General features: G+C 39.8%; 1 protein-coding gene across 1 annotated transcript; it reads left to right on the plus strand.

Annotated features, from left to right (window-relative positions):
- The first annotated feature begins 394 nt into the window (after positions 1 to 394).
- On the plus strand, positions 395 to 2,380 carry LOC102100660 (ciliary microtubule associated protein 1A-like). The gene is made up of 6 exons (XM_088058064.1): positions 395 to 500; positions 622 to 822; positions 1,043 to 1,180; positions 1,499 to 1,620; positions 2,037 to 2,174; positions 2,285 to 2,380. Exons 1-6 carry the CDS (start codon positions 395 to 397, stop codon positions 2,378 to 2,380), a joined length of 801 nt encoding a protein of 266 aa, XP_087914190.1.
- The last annotated feature ends 20,359 nt before the right edge of the window (positions 2,381 to 22,739 follow it).

Below are 22,739 nucleotides of genomic sequence, written 5' to 3' on the forward strand. Positions count from 1 at the left end.
TATGATGTCACGGAGGAGCTGGTGTCCCTGCAAGCACCACACCCAGTCAGCACCACACTCCAGCTGACCAAGTTCATGTGTATACGTGCCAGAGACTTCCTCCCTCCCAGGCCTGCACTGCGCTTCTCCACTGCTGCTGGCCTGGCCAACAATTACTGCCTGAAGGCACAGCAGGAGTTTTTGCTGCATCTTTGCTTCTAACGTGCTGTTTCTCCCCCATTCCTCCTTCTCCTCCATCTGCTACATCTTATTCTTCACTTTCTTTCAATTTACTCCGTGATGCTAGTTTCACTTTCTTCCTACTCTGGGCTACAGGAAAGCTCCATACCAGGGCAGTTTCAGGAAAGACCTTGGTAGCTCTCCTGTTTTTCCTGTAGTTTATTTAGCCACCAGCATGGAGGGACCCTGGGTAGGCAATTGGAGGCCTCATACCCGACGGGGCCCAATCCTTGCAGAGTTTGCTACCCCAGGTCCCAAGTACTGGCTCCCTGGGACAACAGGTAAATTATCACAGGGAAGCAGTGGCAGCAGGAGGCACAGCTCACCGCTTACTTCCACTTAGAAACTTCCTTTCACTACACAGTTGCGGACACAGGTCCTTTCACAGGCTTGTCTTCCCAGGTCATGCGGCTCATGATCCTACCAAGTACAGAGCCCCTGCATACTCATTTCGAGGGACCAAATGTCCCGCCGAATACAGCTGCTCACCAGGTCCTCGGTACTACATCCATCCATCCATCACCAAAACTGGGAAGCATGAAGCTCCATCAGCACAAATGACTTCACGTCCCAAGACCAAGATAGAAGTCACCCCTGGACCCAGTGAGTAGCATTTCTGCAGTCCTTCTTCCAGGCCAGACAAGCATGCCTTACTGTTGCCCTGTGCCACCTGGGTACAAAACTCTCTGCTCAAGCCCTGAATGGGCTTCAGAGAGTTCCAGGCAGAAAACAAGCAAGACTGAGCACCTCCTCCTTACTTCTCCTCTTCAGCTTAAGTTAGGTCCCAAGCTTCACTTCTTCTTCTGCCTCTTCTCTGTCCCAGGTGACTATACCACAGATCCTGCCAACAAACACATCTACCATACTGCACAGGTGAACAGCCTGAAGTCCCGACCCAAGGACATAAAAGGCTTCCAAACGCCAGGTACAGAACCTCGGGAAACAGACACTCTTACAGCCTGTGCGTCCTCTGGGGAGCATCTGCAGCTTCTTCAACAGGCCCAGCAAAATGGCTAGGCAGCAGGACATAATGTGTGCTCAACAGGCCTCTTGCTGTCCCAGAGCACCAAATTCTTCCATCTCACAGAACAACCAACAGCTCTAGCTTCAAACAGCCAATGCACACCACATGCAACAGAAGCCAGAGGCATTGGGATGAGGGGCAGGATACTCTTCCTGCTCCTCACAGCCAGCTTGGCAGGCTGACTCTCTTCCACCCAGGCATTGCAACCTTTTCCATAGGACTGACCTACACACTCTCTTCCTATTCCATTTCCAGGTCCTGCCACCTACACCCTGCCCAGGATTCTGGGACCCCACACAGCGTACACCCGTGCTGAACCATGCTACTCCCTGAAAGGGAAGAGTCTATACCAGAGCGCTTTTCAAGACTTTGCAAGGGTGAGCTATGCTTTTCTGTTCTCTGTCTATAGCAGCAGAAGCTCAGGTGCTCTTCTCAGGAGAGAAGGGCCCCAGTGCTTGCCATATCCCCACAAAGCACATGCTTCCTTGCACTTGCAGCAAAGCCCAAGAAGCCACAAGTCCTCTGGCTCTGCTATTACCAGTAACACCAATACCTGCTGTCCCTCACTTTTCCACACCAGCAGCTTTGGCACGGTCCAGCTCACTGGCACTAGTGGCACTAATCTCCTCAATCCTCTGAGAAATCGCCCTTTCCTCCCAAGGAGCCCTCTCTTCCCAAGGCCCCAGACCTCCCACTCTGCTCCTCTGACCAGCAGCAGCTCAGTACTCATGAGCACCCAAGCAAGAATCCCCACTGCCTCTTTTACCCACCAACCTCATTGCTTCTCTTGCAGACACCAGGTCCTGCAGCATTTAACAGGGTGGAACTGGATGTCTACAAAACTAGGGCTCCCAAGTATACAATGGGACTTAGAACCAAACTTGCTGGCAAGGATGGGGTTCCAAGTCCAGCAGAGTACACCCTGGGAAAGGTAAGACAGCCTTGCCACCAACATGTTATGCCGGACAGCCTTCACTTGAGTTCAACTCTGGAGACTGAGGCATCATCTTCAACTCTTTTCTTCCTGTTTTCCCCTTCCAGTTGTCAGTGACCAAGGCCCGGGACCCTGCTTACACTTTTGGACTGCGACATTCTCTCTACAAAGCTTCTTTAATACCTGAAACACATCTTAATTAAAGACAGATATCAGTAGAGATCTTTTTCTGTTCCTCCTTTGTGGCAGGGTGGGGATAGGTGTGCATGGGTGCAGATCAATGGCTCTCACTGTCTCATGTCTATGCCTCAGTTAAAACTTGGGAGGATAAGGAAGAGGGGAGAGCAGTGAGGTAAGAGCGTGTGCCAGGCTGACATCTCCAATAGCACCATTTCACCTAACCAGAGCAAAACACTGTGAAAGCTTTCCAGCCCTGCCTTACACAGTCCACCCCACAGTCCACGCCGGCCCCAAGGACAAAGCCCATCTCAGCATCCCCCTTTTCAGTGCACACAGGTAGCATCTGCCCAGGGTGTACCCAGAAACACAGCTGCCCTGCAGCAGCTCCTGCCACAGGCTCATTTCCACAGGCAAGTCCCCAAACCACTGACAGCTGAGGAGAAAGAACCATTATTCCCAGTCTGAAAATGCAATCATCATTGGATCCTGCAACAGCCCAGGTGGGAAGGGACCTTGGAAGGTGACTTCATCCAGCCTTCGTGTGGGAAAGGCAACCTAGAAGAGACTAGCCAGCACCCAGCCAACTGCAAACTTGATTGTGCCCAGTGATGGGACTCTACTGCACCCCAGGGAGGCTGTTTCTCCCGTCTGGCAATTTGGCGATAACAAAAGGATTCGTCTCTGATTCCTAGGGAACAGGATGAGAACTGGAGCGGGCAGCTCTCACACGTGCTCCAAGGCAGGAGCCTCTCTCAGCTCTGTACCCAGCACTTCAGTCAGGCTTACTCCAGTTGAGAAAAGCCCTGTGCTCAGGCACCACTGGACTAGAAAGGGCTGTGTTGGGTGTTTGTGCACGGGGAATAAGGCAAGCTCCCGGCACCGCGGCACACAGTCCCGCCGCATCCCCGGAGGGCAGACGGCCCCGGTAGCCGCTGTCCGGCGGTGCCGAGCTGGAACATGGTGTGCCGAGGAGCTGCAGCGCCGGCAGCTTGGGCAGACCGGGCCCAGGCGCTCCTGAGGCGGCTCCGGGCGGGACCCGGCAGCCGTGAGGGGCAGCTCCGACGGCGACAAAGGGAGCGGTGGGTGGGTGGTAGTGGGGTTTAATTTCCTCGCTATCTGAATAAATAGCAGTAAATTAGACTAATTTCCTCCAGCCGAATCCGTTTCACGCGTCGTTATCTCCATTCACGAGCTTTTAGTCCTTGTTTTCCTGCTGAGGAAGGGCCCTTGGGGACCTTGTTTGCCTGCGGCTCCTCTCAGTCCAACCCCGAGCAGGCATCTTCCTTGTCAGGGCTTTAGGTGCCCTTCTCTTCATTTTGAAATGCTTGTGGTTAATGGGAAATATTTTAGCTAAACTTACATGAAGATCTGAGTTAGAAAGAGTACAAGAGAAGACCAAGTTAGAATAGGAAAATATTTGTTAAAAGTTGCTGTTGCAGGGGAGGGACAAAGGCAAATGAAGCTTTAATTAACAGACTGGATGTTCAGTCCTTTGTGGTACAGGAAAATTTTAGAACTTGTTTTTTAATTTACATAAGGAATTTCATCCTACCTGCGTTCACAGATGAGGTCAGTGATGCTGTGCTTTCTGGGAGAAGTGCTGAGGCAGCAGCAGACAGATTTCTTTCTGGGCAGGTTTTGGGCCCCCATGAGTAAGGTTGCTTGATTCACCTGGAAGTAGGGCTGGAGAAAAGGTACTCAGGGTGACCTCGGTCTTCATATTGGGACATCACAGATGTGCGGTGGTGGAGCCAAGTCCTTCCCACTCAAGGTGATACAGGGACGAAGGTAGTGTGGAGTACCTGCAGAGCAGCTGTCTGTGATGGGATGCTTGGACGTGTTAAACTTATGCAGTTTTTTAAGCAAAGCAGCAGATGTGCTGTGATCCCCCAGCTCTTCCCTTCCCTCCCCTGCCCCATCCTCCATTATTCCTGGTTTACCTGTCATCTCAGGGATTGTGTATGTGAATCCCAGGGTGGTGAACTCTGCCATGATGTGGTCACACAGGTGATAAAACCTCCAGGCTCCATCCATGTTGGTGGATACAAAGCCTACAGCAAGAATATGAGCCTGGGACTGCAGCATTTCCAGGCCCAGTGCCACACAGGAGCCCTGAGGGGTCTTCTCCTGTTTTCTCTTATTTCCAGAAGGTTCAAGGGTGATTCCACTCTGCTCAGCACTCATTAGACCTCATTCAGGCATTATGTCCTCTCTGGGTTCCTGGAGACAGGTGGCAAACTTAAGAGGCTTGGGGAGGCAAGGAAGGTCTGTGTGAACAGGACTGGCTCAGAATGGAGTAGAGAAGGCCTTGGTGCACCTCACAGCCTGGTGCCTATGGGTAAGGCACCTAATATGATTTACTCTTGAAAACACAACAAACAGACCTTGATGATATCTGTAGGCAGAAACATGCAATAAGAGAAAAAACAATGTGATTTTTTTTGTTAATCTAAAAGCTATATGTTCTTGTAGCTTTGGGTCACATAATATGAATGCATATTTGAACGCCTCAAACTTCTGTTTCATGTCTTATTTTTCAGTGGTCCCTTAATTTATATTTTTTCCTGGAGAGGGTTATTTGGGCCTGGTGTTTGTAAACAGAATTTTCTGCTGAAGATAATGCTTAGAAGCACCTCTGTGCTGCCACTTTGGGGAGTTTGGCAGCCTGAGCGTGCAAATAAATGCAAGAGAGGCCTTTCCCCAGAGTGCAGAAGAAACTGAGCAGATTACAGTGTGCATTTTCAGGTCGTGCAAAAGAAGCTGCATGCCAGCCACAGATGCAGAGTGTTTTCATACTTCTTCCCAGTAAGTAAATATAGAAAAATTTTCCATACATTAGAACTGCCAGTGTGTTTAGCAATTATCAAAAATACTGGTGGGTCTAATAAGTTACTTTTATGTTTAAGTTTAAGGGAAAAGTTATTGATGGGAAATTTGCCAAAAACATTAGTGACAGTGGTATTAGTTCACAGTCTTAATGGGAAAGCAAGCAGCATGTACAGTCTAAGACACTGAATCTCAACCACCCAAAAGGCAAGGCAGAAGACAGCTCTCTTCCTGAGACTGTGGCTTGTGATTGATCAGGGTGGCTGAGTGTTCTGAGCATTAACCTGAATAATTTAAATATTTCTAGATTGAAAAGATTTTTATAGTCAGAAAATCTGAAGTGGCTGCCAATCCTCTTTGAGAGAAGCCTGTGTAGTTCACTTGTTATGGATTTGTTTTTTCTGTAAAACTTTACAGAGAAGAATCTTTATCACAGCTCTGTTTTTTTTTCTGTAGTTGTTTTTGGACATGCATGACCAGAGGGAATTGCTCTCTATCTGGGCGAAATTTTTTTTTAGACTGAAATATGATGAGCTGGTATATCCACTTTAATATGTTCCTACATCTGAGAATAAAGGATAAGCTATGTTATACACCAGAAGAAAAAACAAGCAAAACCAAACATCCTTATTCCATCTTCATTTTTTTCTCTGGAAGGGATTTAAGGACTCTGGCCATCTGGATGTCTGGCAACTCAGTCAGAGCTGTGGCTACTGTGTGTGTGCAGATTAACTGTGTAGCACATGCACAGTAAGTCCAATGTGTCCAGTACACATCAGACCTGCTGCACATGTGCTGCACAGATGGTCTGTGCATACACAGTAAATCAGCTATGTTAAGCCTACTGCGCATATGCAAACCATCTGTGCATTGCACATATGTATATTTTTGCATGGGAAATCCCTAGTCAGAGTATGAAAGGTTGTGGCAGAGAGGAACTCCAGTGGTAGAGAGATCGTGAGAGAGTCTGACAGTGGCATAAATTAATGCAGCTCCTTGCCTGGTTTTGCTCATGTCTGGGCCAAATCTGCAAATAAGTTCCTCAGAATCAGAAAATGTGACTAGCTGCTCAACAGTTTCAATCTCTGTAACACTTGGCTGCAGGAGAGAATCTGTATCAAAACCATTAAAGGCAGTGATTATCAGCTAGAACTGCAGCTAGTTTGTCAGGTAGCTCAAAATGAACAAGGTCTGGTATTTTACTTATCCAATAAAATAGTGACACTTATATTGCAGACCTCAGAAGTATGTTTAGCCAATTATCTTTCTTTTATTTTCCAGTAATCCTCTTGCTTCTTATCTAAGATTCAGCATTTTTACTTGGGCTGTTTGAGCCTGACTAGGATGCTTGATGGTTAGTATATAGGCACAGTTCACATATATATAGAAAAATATTATCTTTTCAGTGTATATGCAAATTATTTCTTATTATGTTTATGATACATTTTTAAATCCCAGTTCTGACAATGGCAATAAGGCTCTTTCAGTCTGCTTTAGGTCTGTCTCAATGAGTTCTAATGGTCTGAAGCTGAAGAGCCCCTTTTTTATCTCACAAGGCATCACTGCTCATCCAACTGACACACACTTGAGGGAAGAGATACCTTCACATGCTTGAGAAGTGGGCCAGTGTGAACTTCCTGAAGTTCACCAAGGCCAAGTGAAAGGTCACACACCTGGATTGGAGCAATCTTCATTTTCACTACAGGCTGGGTGGTGAATGGATTGAGAGCAGCCCTGCAGAGATGGACCTAGCTATACTGCTGGATGAAAAATGAGACATGAGCCAGCAATGTGTGTATGCAGCCCAGAAGGCAAATTTTACCCTGAGTTTCATAAAAAGAAGAGTGCTGTTCACTGGGATGAGGATTTCCCCCACTGCAGCCCTTTGCACTGTTGTCTTACCTGTCCAGCCTACTCAAAATAGCTTGTTCATTTCCTCTCAACCTTCTCACCAAAAAAGTCCAAGCCTTAACCATCTGAATTTCCAGTCTCAAATTCACAGTATATATCTCCTCTAACAAGTCATGCTCCTTAATTATTATTCCCTCCCCTTCCCACTCCTACCTGTCTATGCTTTATGTTATATTTTTGCTTTTATTCCTGGTTTCTCATTGAAAATTGCCAATAGCTATATGCAGTGAATTTATCCCTAATTTTATTCTGAGAAGAGCTGTAACTTTCTTGGTCAAGAACTTCTAGAAAAAATCATCTTCAATCAAATACTGTCAAGTCCAGGTTTTACAAGTTAATTAATACAGTAATAACACTACTGTGTAGTAAATCATATGAAGTCAATACTTGAAGTGCTGGATTCCACTACGCTGTAAATAATCCATTGAACTAAAGGGAAATAGCTGAGTGAAGAAAAGAGGCAGTATTTTTCTGTAATACAAATTAGAAACATATACCTCAGAGTTGGACTGATTTTGAAAGAAGATTCTGGAAATGTGATAAAAGTGCAAAAAACAATAAAGTGTGACATATGAAGTGATCTAGTCATGAATATGAACATATGTGACATATGAAGTTTCTAGTCAGAGTTCCAGCCTCCATAAGCTGCAAGATAGACGCAGCTCTAAAAGAGAAAGAAAAAAAGAAAAATATAAATAAAGGAAGGCTTAAGGAAAGGGGGATAGGGATTGGGTTAGGAAAATTGTAGATTATTTGAGGCCATCTCCTTGACCCTAGCCTACCTCCACTGGTTCGACCACTGGTCAGGGTGAAGTAAACCTGACAATAGCTATTCATCATACTGTAGACTTGAATGTAAAATGAAAACCACAACTACCTCATATGATGCAAGTACATACAGGAAGGGTTTAAATCAATGAAAGATGTTATCCCAAAGCAAAATAGGAATTCCTATTGAATTCAGCCCTTACGAGAAAGAGCTGATTTTTCCCTGCCTTAAGCTACAAACACATGCATGTAATACACCCTCGTAGTCAGGAGTGTTGAAATTCCATAGGAGTTTCTTGACCCAGCCCTCCAATTACTTTTTGTCATTAAGGTGCATAATGTTCCCATGAATGACTTAATTTCAAGGATGAGCAAATGCTGTACAGTAAAGAAAAATAGTAATTATTTGATTTCAGAGAGACTTTTTGGTCTTCCCATCTTTGTTTACTTCAAAAGCTGGTAATGGTTTTAATTTTTTTGCCAGAATGAAAGAATCAAAAAAATATCATCCTTAGAACACCTGACATTTCTTCCTGCAAAATCTTCTTCCTTGAAAGGCATAAGTACAACAGGTAACAGATCATAGTCAGGGAATTTCTGCAGCTGGGCTTATACATGAAAGTAAATGTTCTCCACTGAATTACAGAGATAATGTAGGTACAGACAAAGACCTCCTTTTAAAAGAAAACAAACCAAAATGCACAGCTCTGTTCTTCCTCCTGTTTTTTAGCAACCTCAAAGGAGGAAAATTCAACATCAAGTGTCACAGTACCATGAAATATCTCAAGACTGTCTATTAGTCTTCGCTAACAAAACACACATTTTTCAAATTTCTCAAGGCTTTGTTGAAATCGTGGGCCAGTCTGAGAACATCTTAAAAGTGTGCACACATATGCACACATTCTTTGAATGACCCCTTCATTCTTCAAAGAATGGGATTGTCCATAAATTTCTACTCTTTGTACTAAAGTGCATTAATTAAAAATATCTGGTTAATGTGACCATTCTATTTTTAGATCTGAAAAACGGGTTATCCATATACAGCCACAGCTTCACTGTTTAAACTAAATCTCTCTTAAAATAACTGCAACGCCTTCTTTTCCGTCCTTTAGCCCTAAAAATAACAATTGTCACAACCAAGGAACACAGCAGTACTTCAGTTATTTGTCATAAATCACTCACAGACAACAGCTTCAGTTCCTTGTTATAATTGGACAGTGAAAATGTTGAAGAGTTTCTAAAATAGAGGTGTTGGCCCCTTTGATTGACAGGTACCATGGAACTGCAGTCTGTCCAACCTTCTTCCCTAAAGCCAAGATCTCCTTCAAAACCTTAGGAAATTTTTTATACTCAATGGAAGTTGTCTATTTAAAACATTGGTGCATGGAAATGAGTAATAAATCAATCAGCGTTTGCCATCGGTTAGCAGGTGGTGAGCAATTACATTTTGCATCATTTGATAAGTTGTTTTTCTTGAATGCTATCTCTCTTTTACTTTACTGTTTTAATTTTTTTTCAATCATTTAACTGTTATCTCAGCCCAGAAGTTTCACTTTTGCTTCTCCCCATTCCACTGAGTGGGGCTGTGGAATTTGGATTTAGTGAGCAGCTGTGTAGTGCTTAGCTGGCAGAAAGGTTGAAATAAGTACCGGTCTGGCCAGAATGTGTTAAAATAAATTTGTTATAAACATTGATTATCTTGGTTTAATAGACAATGTTGGTTACAATGTTGATTTCTTTGCTCTCACAGCTGTGCTTGCTCTTAGGGTTGTGTCCTGGAATACCTGTAATGCCTTACTTGCAGTATGTGTTCCCTATGGTGATTATTGCCTTTGGAGCCTGGGCTAAGACTATCACTGTAGGTACTTTCTAGCATTGGATTATGATCTGATAGCATTGCTGGCTGGGAAACCAATCCATTGTATGTATTCAGTATTGCAGTCACCTCGGTTTTCTGGGAGTGATCTACTGGGAAAAATTAATCACAATTTTCTCTTAGGGAAAAGGCCTTTTCTCCTCAGAGAGACAACTTACAGGGGAGATTCCTTCCTTCCCTCCTTCCCTCCCTCCTTCCCTCCCTCCTTCCCTCTGCCCTTCCTTCCCTCCGCTCTTCCCTCCGCCCTTCCGCCCTGCCTTCCTGCCTACTTGCCTGCCTCCCTCCTTCCCTTCCCCAGAATGATTACATAGTGTTTGAGAATTTTAAATATTTTGGATAATGTTTAAATACCTTTGCAACCAGCCTGGTCCTTTTACTGGGAGCCAGCATGTTGCTGCATATGGTTTAGGTCTTGTTTAAGGTCAGACCAATTCATTAAAAACATAATCCAGAGCTCTGACCAAATATTGGATAGTTGTGAGTGGTGGGGTGTGTGGGATAGTATGGGAAATTTTCTGGGGCAGTGGGCACCTCTAAGCGTGTTTGAACCTCCCCTCTGAACAAGTGTTGTTACGTCAGCCCTTCCTACTCCTACAGTGGGCTCCTATTAAGGCTGTCATGGTTTTGGAACAGTACTGCCCAATTTAAATGGAAAACTACATTCTCCCCACCCCCACTGTTCTAGTGGGAAACAGGCAGAAATTATGGGTTGAGAAAGGAAAATTTGCTGGAAACAGCAAGGAAATAAGAAACAGAAGGAATATTTATAGCAAAAGTGTACAAAGAAAGGGTGATTTACACTCAAAAATGCTCACCAGACCCAGGACAATGATAAACAATGGTGGACAGCTCCTCTGCATGCCATGCTTTCCTCTGACCACAAGCCATGTCCACCTTCTTCTTGGAAATGAGAGTCCCTTCCTTCTGTCCACCAGTAATGAGGTGAAGTGGTACAGAGCAGCAATCTAGGTATTGTCTCACAGCTACTGTAAAAAATTAACCTTTTCCTGGGTGAAACCAGGACACATGACTATAGTGCAGTTCAAGGGCAAATCAATGTAGTCTGTGTTGTTTATGTTCCATTAAAAAAAGGTTGTTTGCAGTGAAGTGGTGGGAAAAGACTGGTATCTTTGGAAATATATCCAAGATCAAGGTAATACTAGCTTGAAGAGAGAGTTTCAGAAATTTTTTTGCATTTAAAGCCAGAGAAAGAAGACAGCAGTCAACATTCCTCACACAGATAGAATATATGGCCCAATCCACTGCCCACCAAAAATATATTGCTGCTATAGAAGTTTTTCTCAATTAAGGAATGCAGAATTGGGTCTTGAGAGAACACAAATGGTTAAATGGAGGAATGCACTTACAAAAGAGTAGTTAATTAAGTACTGCAGTTTGACTACAGTAATCTTGTGGTGGTGAGGTGCTATGTTGGTTGAAAATGATGAGGATTATGGTGCAGTGATTTAAGAATTTCTATTGGTATTCACTGGTGTGTAAAATGTAAATATATTTTTGAAGTTGAGCACAAACCAAAATGTTTGTGAAGGAAGTCTTTGGGTCAATTGGATCACTGAACAGAGGTGCATCCTTCCTTTGTAAGAGATCTGGCTCTAAATAAAGCTATTCTTCATATTCAGACGCAGGTTGAAATTTCTTGTTGAGGCCATCTGGCTAGTATTAACATCCTGCTTTAAAACTGTGTTCTTGCTAGTTTCCCAGACTTGCATCAGTCTTTTGAAAAAGTTTTATTTTTCATGATTAATGATTCACACTTTCATTTTCAATCAGGAGAAACAAACATATTTCATGCTAAGAAGTGAGCTAGCAACAGAATATGCAAGAAAATGCTGCTTTATTGTTTTGTTTGTGGGCTGTTTGTTTGTTTTTTTCTGACAAAAAAAAAAGATTAAGAATAAAAGGAAAATAATAGAAGCCAATATGTTTGACAATTGGTGAACTGAATTTGTATTTCCACTGCTGGGAGCCAAAAAGTGGTGAGAAGTAAAAACAGCCAAGCTGGGGCTTTTGGAACCCCTTGGAATGACTAGCACAGACAAGTTTGTAGTCCATAAGTCATTCTTTATCCCATGATGTTCTGAGTCAAAAGTCTGAGCTCTTGGGGCACACTTACCACTCAGATTACCCAGACACTCCTGGATTTCCTCTTGGCACCTTTCCTGGTACATATCAAGATGCATGGAAGCCTGTAGAGCTCTGACTCAAGGCAGCACTTGTAGACTTATGGCTTTGGAAACCCTGATGTCTCTGTGGCTATAACCTTCTGTATACTAATAAATTAAACAAGGCTGGGACGTGTTTGGGCATTATTTAGCAATCATTTAGACTGTTTAATTGTAGACAAGGACCCTGGCATGGTTTTAGTCCAAGAAAAGTGCAGTTTCCTAGTCAGGATCTGGGCAAGGTTTGGGAATCACATGGGGCCAGGGAACAGAGAGTGTGCTGGGCATTGTGGTAGATGAGAAATTATTGTGGCAGAAGAGAGGGAGTTTGGTGTCATAAACACACACCATGCCATGGTGTTTGGTTTAAAACCCAGAGAATGGTTATTTAAGTTTGCTTTAATAATGTATCATAGCCTGAAGGTATCTAGATTTTACAGAGTTTGCCTGTCATGTTTTGCAGGTGTTGTGGTTTAACCAAAGCCAGGATGGAAGATTTCCAGGATCTGCAGCTCTGGGTTGACTTTGCCAAAGGGGCTGCTACAGATTTAGGACAGAAGGTTTCACTGTCCACGGCTAGATTGCCTGTAGTGAAAGCACTCCACATAACAGGGTTGTCCTAGCGCTATGGTGATCCAACATTTCAAATATATTCTTGCTCTCCATACCAAGTATGACCCAGCTGTTGCTCTGTAAAAGGGTATTTTGATGATGTTTCTTTATTTATATCAGTTTATTAAGTTAATTATTTGCAAAATATGAGGTTTAGATATGTGTTCATATATAAGGACTGAGGTTTTTTATGGGATGTACACAAAATGCCTGATTTTCATAAACTTCAGGATGCTATACTAACTCTTATCAAGACTTCCACACCTGCCACATAAGGTGTTTAATTTATATTTGAGATGTGACTGAAACAGTATCATTTCAAAAGTTTCGGATAAAGGTTATTTTTGCCCTTCTATCTGCCTTTTTCATTTTCAAAAAACAGAGCAAATAAAAAGAAGCCACTGGAATATTCAAATTCAGTTAAGCAAGTGCAGGTCAAGGTTTGCATCCCTATAGCATTTTTATTGTATAAACAGACATTCATGTTCATAATTTACCTGAGGAAAATATCTTGATATATTTTTCTTTAATCTCATCATTCTTCCTACTAAAGGTCTGAATTTTGGACAGTGCAGTAAAGCTTTTCAATATAGTATTTTAAGACTCTGCAATCCTTTACTTGTCTCAGTCAGTCTTGGTAGCTTTAGTGTTCACAAGACATAGTGGTAATACTACTTATGTGATCCCAATCCATGGTTACTTCTTGAGATTGTAATATGGTGCTGTGGATTTAAAAGGCAATTCAGATCGATAAAAGGCAACATATTAATCTGGCAGGATTTTAAGCTAAGACTATTTGTCTGGCATGTAGTATGTTCCCTTTAATATTTGCTCATCTTCGAAGGAAGATTGCCAGAGTTCTTTCTTAGTAATGGAGGTAGGAATGAGTAAAATCATATCCCAAGGCTCAGACAGATTATTTTATACCATATGTCTAGTAAGACTGAGCAATCTAGGTATCATTAGAGCTGTTTTCTCATGAGAGTAATGGTACTCTATCACATACACAGACTCAAGAACACCATGTGTGAGCTTTGGTATGACTAGGTGCACTGTTCAAAATACAAAATATGTGATAGATCCCACTGGTACGTTCTTCACTGCCCCCCTGTTTGAATTTATACAAAGACTTTATGTCAGAAAATTTTTAATCAACTCTGCAAAGTAAGTATTATTCTTCAGGTCTTTGCAGCCTCAGCTAGCATAGATAAACTTTGCAACATTTATACTTATGGAAGTTCACCCATTAATTACCACCACTTTAAATTTTGCTTCACCTTATTTTTCATGAGTGGAAATTCAGCAGTAAGACCTGTTTAAATAATTGTGGCTTGATTAGCACACAGCCAGGGTGTAACTGGAAACATGAGATGATGTAGAACTGTGGATTCTGAGGTGTTCAGGCCAAAGTATATTTTTTGCTCTTCATGAAAGTTGCCTGTGATGGAGGACTTCTAACACTTCTAAGATGTTGGAACATCATTTGGGCTATAAGTAGAAAACAAAATTGAAAGTGTTCAAGATTGCTTCTTTTGGTTATGCTACAATTACAGCACCTTTCAGAGATACAGAAAAAGTAGGATTCCAGAGAAGACCTTGAACAGAATATGGATTCTTTTTCTTCTGATATTTGCTCCCAGGCAAGGTGTTGGAGAGTGTCAGTGACTTTTTTTTTGTTTTCAGGGAAAAAAAAAGTTTTTTACTTTTCTCTGTTTAAAATAAATGATTTTTTAAAAAAAATTGCAAGTGTTATTTAGGATTCTAAGTCTTGAGGAAAGACTTGTATTCTTACAATGACTTACTTTCATGAATTGAGGTTCTTTAATGGCAACTGAAAATGACACAATCTTAAGGGAGTGTTTCACAAATGATTTCATGTTGCCTCCACTTTCAAAGAATCTTCTATTCCCCATCAAACCATATATAAGGTATGCTATTTGCTTTTCAGAAAATAGGGCAAGACATGCAAGTCTTGTCCCATAGTTCAGAAAAACCTAGAACATTCTTTTAGGCCACATGGGAAATTATCTCATGATAATGACCATTGGAGTGAAAAAATTGTTTTTTCTAAAAAACAGCAATTTTATTTAACTTAAAAAATAACTAGGGCTTTTGAAAGTAATATACCATACAGTTTTGTCTTTAAAGCAGAAGGGAAAAAAAGTCTGATGAAGTTGGATATAACCTGTGAAATTAGAGCTAGGAGGGCAAAGTTGAAATATTAAACTATCTCCTTTAAAAAAACCTACTTTGAACAAATGTCAACTATAAACTATGCTTACAGGCATTTAAACTCACTAGCAGATGCTGACATGATAGACTGTTACTTTTGCTGCTCTAGTCAACACAGGAACAAATTACCATGGCGCTCTACATCTTTGATTCCTGTCTTTGCTTTGGTGTTGATAAGGATTTAAGCTCCCTGGGTCTCAGTTCTTAGTCATTTTATATTAATTCATAGCTTCCTCCTCATTATTTTTGTAAGTTTAATTTGTTATTGTGTTAGGTGAAATTTGTTTTATGATAATAGTGGTAATAAAGACTGATGGCGTCTTTACTTAATGGAGCTATTTTGTGAATCTGTATCAAGCTTTTCTCATTGTGCCAAGAGCAGAGCATCTGTGATTATTGCAGTGTAGTTTAAAGTACTCAGTTTGTGACAGAGACAAGTTCTGCTTTTGGCTGCCTAAGTAAAACTCTTTATTTTCACTAGAAATCATATGTCTGCAGTGGAAAACAGCACTTGACCCCACAACACTGAGGCTGACCATCAGGGCCAGAACAAGAAATTACTTGGAGAAGAACTGTACATCAGTTAGTTCTCTTTAGACATAGTGACTTTTAAGTTGAAATTAGTATTTTCAGATACTCTTTTGCAATAAGAGTGTTTCCAATTCTATAAAATTTTGTATAAATACATTCTATTCTGCACTTCTTACATGAGCACCATGGAAACTCAGAACTCAGGAAAGGAGGCTCTAGCTCTCTAGGCTAGAATTTGTCTAGGGAAGCAGGTTTAAAATGTGAAAATGGTCTAGGAAATCTTCCCTGCAGATAGAAACTTTCAAGTTCTTCTTTCATTTCAACTAGGATAATAGTATTCCATCCTAGACATCTGTAATATCCTAGACAGTGATTGAAAACAGAACAGTGTGAGCGTCTGCAGCAACATCAGTTGGGTGATCTGATGTAACACTCAGTTTTATAATTCATTTTAGCTGATTTTCCTCATGATGTAAGGTCAAGGTACTGATGTTATAGTCTCAACTGAATATTAACAGTAAGATAATTATTGATCAATGTATTCTATGTATTCTATTCTAATGACATATTATATTCTTATATTAATAATACATAATGAAAACAAAATATATTGGACTTAAAAATAAAAAAGAAAAACATTGCTAAACTCCCCCCAGAACAATTAAAATAGTTTATGGGGACATTATTAAAGTCTCTAGAAAAATTAAAATGATATATTTTCACATAATTCTTCCTCATTATTTTTCATTCAAGTAAAAGAGAGCTTCCTTATATAGGGTTTTCTTTTTTACTAAACAAAAGTTGCAAGATGATATTTTTAAAGAATCAATTCGTTTATTACCAGCATTTTTAAGCTGAAAGAGATCAGTAACTGCACTAAGACAACCAACCACTTAGTGAGGAATCTTCCAAGTTTGCTCTGCAATATGGGAAATGGTATTAGATGGGGGTTTTGTCCTCTGCATTTGTAGCCCTTTTCATGAGAAATCATGTCATTACTTATGACAGTAGATGGTGGCAAACATGGCTTTATGTCACAGAGGCCCAGGATAAACAAGAGAACTTGACCTAGCTTTTTTTGCTTTGCTCCTTTTTTTTCCTTTCTTTTTTTTATTTTTTTTCCTTCCCCAGAATCTTTGTGCTAAATGGGTTGAAGTAGATTTGGTTTGTACTTCTCAGAGAGGATTCAATGTGACATGTTATTGGAAGCTCTGGCAGAAATATGTGGTAAGTAGGTCACAACAGCTCTGTTGATTAGCATATTGGTGATTTAAAACCACAGTATCAGTTATAAAGTGGTAGATGGATAACATAAAATCTTGTGTATTTATTGGGAGAAGGAATTTTTACAGCATGAGACCAAGCTGAGTAACCATGCTGTACTAGGAATATATTTATTTTTCTTAAAACCGTAACCCCCTCATGAAATGTTTTTAGCCCTCAGCTTAGCCTGAGGCCAAATCCAAGGAAAGTAGCCTAAAGCTCATGATGAATGTTTACTGACTTTTGTGGTCAGTGTTTCTCAGGAGTAAATTGTAAAGAGCATATGAGCCACACTTTATGTTTCCAGCTTCAGGCTGTGGAAAGGAGTTGGAGGAAAAGCTATGCCATTTAAAATTACTCCGAATTATGTTCACAAAATATACTTCACCTTTTCACAGCTGTGCATACTAAAATTAAGTATTGCATTCCCTACTAGGAAGTCAGATACACCTACCTCATGTGTTTTAAATAAAATAAGAAGCAGGTTCATTTAGCAAACAAGACAGATAATTCAACATGAAAATCTAGGGGCTGAGAGATGATCTTGGGAGTTTCTGGGTGAACCTTGAGATTTGGCACAAGGCAAGTGTGCAGCAATCCCTTCCCTAGATTACCAGTAGGATGTGCATTGCCTTTTTCCTACCGTCTTTATTCATGTTTCAGCAGCTTGCCACAAGCAATATGCCAAACTCATACAAAAACCTGTCTGTGTAGCACACAAATGTGTGTGTACAAACACACATACATGGTTCATTTCAGAAGATTCCATGTAACCTTAATAAAAACTGCTTTCTGAAGTAGAGAATATGTTGAGCTGTGCTTGCACAAGGTCCTTGCTGAACAGAGGAATTTTGCAAAATATAGTTACAAGATTTTCTGCTATGACTGCCATGGTTACGATCTATTTCCATAGCTTGGTATTTTTCCATATTCATTTCAGAGTCATGTATATCAAATAAAGTGTCATTAGATGTAGAAGTCAACATTAATATATTAATATATTAATAATATCCACATAACACCAATATGTATGCATACATGTTATACTTACTTGTATAATGCTTTGAGAGAATTTGGATAGCATATCAGACTGGAGGTGAACTTTGAGGTTAGGGTATGATAACATTTATTGGCTGAAAACACACAAGCTTATTACGGACAACAACAAAATTTTTTATGTGATGTCCATCAGTGCAAACTAATTTTAAACCATTTTGTTCCAAGGTCAACTACGATAAAATTCTAAATATAATTTTACAACACCTATAAATCATAATTTCAAAATGTACATTTTCAAAAAAATTTGAAAACAGGCAAAACAACAAACTGATCTGAAAGCTGTAATCTGAAAGCAAATAAATTATGTATTTTTTTCCTTTTCATCAGGTAAAATCAGAAATCACTTCCAATCAGATCTTCACAGATGAATAACACACTGGTCTGCTGAGAAATAAAAACATTGACATTAATTAGAACTGGCTTTTGGCATTATTTTATTTTTAAGTACACAAAGGAAGAAAACAGAATGCTGATCAAAATAGGTCCATCTATGACTTTTAAATCATAATTCCAACACTGGAAACTATCTTACTCAAATTTAAGGGAATGGCAAATGTTAGCATAGATTCAGCTGCAGCTTGTCCCCTTTAGAAAAAAATTCCTTTTTAGACAGCTAAAATTTTACCTTTACTTATGCATAATGAGACCCAGTTCTGTTTTTCTGAGTGAGTAGGGTAAAAACTGGGCTCCTTCCACTGACATTCTGTCTAGTCAAGTCTTCTAACCAAGTAGCTGAAGAAATTAGTATAATAGTAGTAAAGCAATCTCCAGAGTTAATTACAGGTCAGTTATAGTAAAGGGGCTCAGATAAAGAAAATGTATTTTAACATATATGCATATATATACCTGCAAATGCATATTAAAAATATACTTCCATGTCTATGAATACTTAGGAATAATTATTGACCACTTATGAATCCTCCATCTTTTCAATTCTCTTTGTTACTTTTTTTTATAAATTTATTCTTGTAGTTAATACAAAATCAAATTTTTAGCCTCTTTAGCCTCATTCTTTTCCCCATTTACAGATACCACTGAGTGATTTTTGTTGTTGTTTTTGCTTGGTTTTTTGTTTGGTTGTTTTTTTGCTTTAAATATTTGGGAGCATTTGGAGAGTTAAATATTTTGGGAGTTTGTAAGTCATTCCTGTGGAGCCCAGTGCAATCCAGCAACATGTAAGCATTGGGACAGAAACCAAATGCATCCTCAATATGTAGTGCCTCATTTAGCTATGACTGACAGGTGCAAAATGCTACTGAATCAGAAATGACAGATATAATAATGGCCAGCACAGGAGATTCACAAACCAGTTTTTCCTGGGAGCATCATCTGCAATGGATGTTCCTATATACCGAATATGGAAATATCTAATTACAATTTTCATTTGTTAAAACAAGGGAAAATATTGATAGAATAAAATCGAAATCCCTGAAGAACAGAGCCCAGATGTTCTTCATAGTGATTTTAGCCCAAGGGAAGTTTGGGGAACAGAAGTGACTAGAGGCTATGGGTAAATTTTCTGGGTGGTATGCAAGGAATTACATATATAATTCCAGCTGTTCTTAATGGGATGGAATCATGATTATAATAATGATTCCTTATGTACTGAGTTGAAAAATTGCCCACAAACTTTCAAAGAATTTACTTTCATATGACCTCGCTTCTTCAGGTAGAAGCATTCAGTGAATTAGATGCAACCAAGACAGAGTAGGGGTTTTTTTTACCTACTTCTAGCAAAAAAATTTACATCTAAATCTGCCAGTGTAATGTTGGTGGCATTCTGTTATCCTGGCCTAGGGCACTGTTTGAATAAGCAAAACTCTAAATAATTTGAGATTTTTGACCAGAGAGATATCACTACAGGCCTAGTGATTACATCTTTCTTTATTTGATGAGACATAGCATTTGAAAAGACCTCCTATGTCATTATGCCCAGTTCCACATGCTAGCACAGGCAAATATGTCATATAAAATTAATATCAATCATGTAATTCAAGAATCTTTTAATATGCTTTTATTTGCCCTCTCTGTGATATAAAAATGGCACAAAAACAAGATTTAGATCTTGAGAAGAAAATTTCACAGAACTGCTTGCACTGAAATAAAGAAAGTTGCAAATGTTAGTTTTTGTCTTTCGGAAAGGCACTACTGAGGAACAGTAGAGAAATACAAACCTACACCTGTACTTTCCATTTCTCTCTCTCTGTTATTTGTGTCATGTGCAAAGGCGTTTTTACTGATCCTTCCACTTCTATTGCCATTAATTTACATTCTGAAAAATAGTTTTTGCTGAAAAGTTAGGGACCATAAATTGGTTCTTTATGACCCTTCTAGTCCATTTGGTTATGGAGTGAAACAAGATTCAGCCTGAAAAAGAAAAGCAGCTGAGAGTGACAGTGAATTTCATAAAGGGCATATAAGAGGCTGCAAGGAAGAGCTTGAATCCTCCCCCATCTCCGCTTCTGAGTTATTAGGCCACATCTCACTCAAAAGATTAAACATTTTATCTCACAGGTCATTCCATTTTATTGCAGTGTTGCCTTTAGCAATGCTATAGTTAAGGTTCTGTCAGTGTTTCTATTATGGGCCCCTATTTTCTGGAATTTATAACTTAGGGCTAAAATTCCCTCTGGGTTAAAACTTGGCAAAATCATAGTAGGTGTTTTTTCCAGCAGAGAATTTTTTCCCCATACACTGTCCATGTTTTAGTCTACATTTAAAGCCAATGGGAATGCCACAACCATTTGCTTGTAATTTTAAAATAAACTTCTTTTACCCTAATCCAAGGAATTTCAAAAAGTATTTATTGCTTAATGCAAAAATACATGGCAGTGTGATCTGAGAATCAATGAAATACTAGAAATACAAAATGGACACACTGTATGTGTGTGTGTATGCATGAACGTGTGTGCATGTGAGTATCTGTGCATGCCCACAGAGTCTTGCATTTTTACACAATTTATTACATTTTATTACACATTTTATTGAGTGCTGTGTTTCAAATGAAGACTCAACAGCTAACAAGCTCTCAGTGAAATGCACACTATTGCATCCACACATGACATTCAATGGCTATTGAGAGCTGCCTCATCCCTGGAAATGTTCAAGGCCAGGCTGGCTGGGGCTCTGAGCAACCTGTCCTAGCAAAAGTTGTCCCTGCCCATGGCAGGTGGGTTGGAACTGGATGATCTTAAAGATCTTTTCCCACTTGATCCATTCTAAGATTCTCTGTCAAGGTCCTTATGAAGGGCTGCACAGCACCTAAGTGGAGAAAGCAGTAATGGTGGAAGAAAGAAAAGGTAAGCCAGCTCCTTAAAACTACTTTTATTGGCAGCTGTAGTCATCACATTATTAAACCAAGTGATTCCTCATAATAAATATACAGACAAAAAGGGATGTTAAAGGGAGCTAAATAGTTAAGGAAACTGTGTTCCTTCTATTTTTAGCTCAGTGGTTCAAAACCAGCATAGATCAGTAGTGATTGAATTTTTTTTTCCATCTGTTCTAGTTATTTCACGAAATCTTCTGATGATGTTGATGCATTTACTACTGCACAATTCACCACACCATGAGCTTCCTCCAGAACTAACACTGACAACTTTGAAATTTCAGAAGATAGAAGGACATGAAGAATGGACTAATCCTTCTCTTGATCCCCTGGTGTTGCCTGAGCAGAATTGAAACAGATGGTTTGGATGGTGTAAAAAATTTATATTGCTCCTGCTCCCACTTAACTCACAGTAGGCCTCTTATTCCAACATCTCTTAGGATAATTAAAGCTGATATAAAGTAAAAGAAAGATGTTGTGGTGAGTCAGTGGAGGAAGGTTGTGCTATTCTAAACCAAATGCACTTTTTACATGAGTTTTACTTTCATAAATCCATTAATATATGTGTTTACCATCTCAAAGTGATACTCTGGCAAAGGACTGCTAGAAATGAGAAGCACCCTGCAATATGGTTTGTCAAGAGCTTCTATTATTTCTCCTGTGAGCAACAGAAGAGAGAATAGAATCCCTCATGGGCACTACCATAGGAAATTCACCATAGTCTTTCATATTACAGCCATCACGTTATTTTCAAATTCCAAACTGCAGTATTAATACCTGAGGAACCAAGATTAGGATGACCTTGGCCAAGATAACAATATATTGACTGTGTCACTCTCATATCTGTGAAACAGATATAATTAATGTTGAGATATGGATGTAGACACTGCTGTTCTCAATATGCTTTACAGGGAGCTATGTCCATGTTTTAACAAAAAGTAAAATACAGATGGGTATGTCCATCTTACATCCAGGTTCCTATATTCTCAGGTTCCTATAGTTCCTATAGTCTCAGGTTCCTATATTCTTCTTACGCTTGCTTTGTTTAACAAAATGTTTGTAAGAGCATTCTAGAGATTGTTTAAAATGAACACTTTCCTCCCTCCAGCACTCTTTCAGGATGCCATTACTCTTTCCATTTTGAAAAAAAAAAAAGAAGTGAAGAATAAAGAAGACAAAAATTGTGCAGTCATCATACATAATATGGTAAATGTAGCATAGTTTTTAGTCATTTTTATGCTGGCATATGTCAGGAAGAGCAAACTGAAGTCCAAATGCTTTTTCTACAGCTTGAAACTTGCGGAGTATTTAACTAAAGTTTCTTTCCTTCAGAACATTTCATTAAAACAAAAATTACTTCTTCCCTCTTGATATTGCCAAGAGAGTCTCGCACCATGTAATTAGATCTCTGTTTTAAAGTACTTCTCTCACCAAACACATGCTTCTAAGTTGAAGACTTCATAATAGATGTTATTAACTCTACATATAAATAGAAAATATGACTTGTAAGACATTATATTTGCTGAATGAGTTTGCCTTTTCCCAAAGTCATATAAATGACTCATGAGTTTCTTTTCTATTATTTAAAAATAATGTAATTATGGACTATTCTGGAATAATGTGATGTATCTTATGTTCATATACAAACCTATTAATTAGAAGAAGCATAAGTATTTGTAATGTGCTGCATGCTTCCATTATTCAAGCTAATCCTTTTAATCCTATTTAAATTGGAAGATAGAAGTTAATCCAAATAACATCTCTATACAAACAAATATTAATAAACCTCTCAG

The sequence above is a fragment of the Pseudopodoces humilis genome, chromosome 7 (assembly GCF_049639895.1).
Source record: "Pseudopodoces humilis isolate 2021_Gansu_Grassland_sample_001 chromosome 7, ASM4963989v1, whole genome shotgun sequence".
NCBI classification, from domain to species: Eukaryota; Metazoa; Chordata; class Aves; order Passeriformes; family Paridae; genus Pseudopodoces; species Pseudopodoces humilis.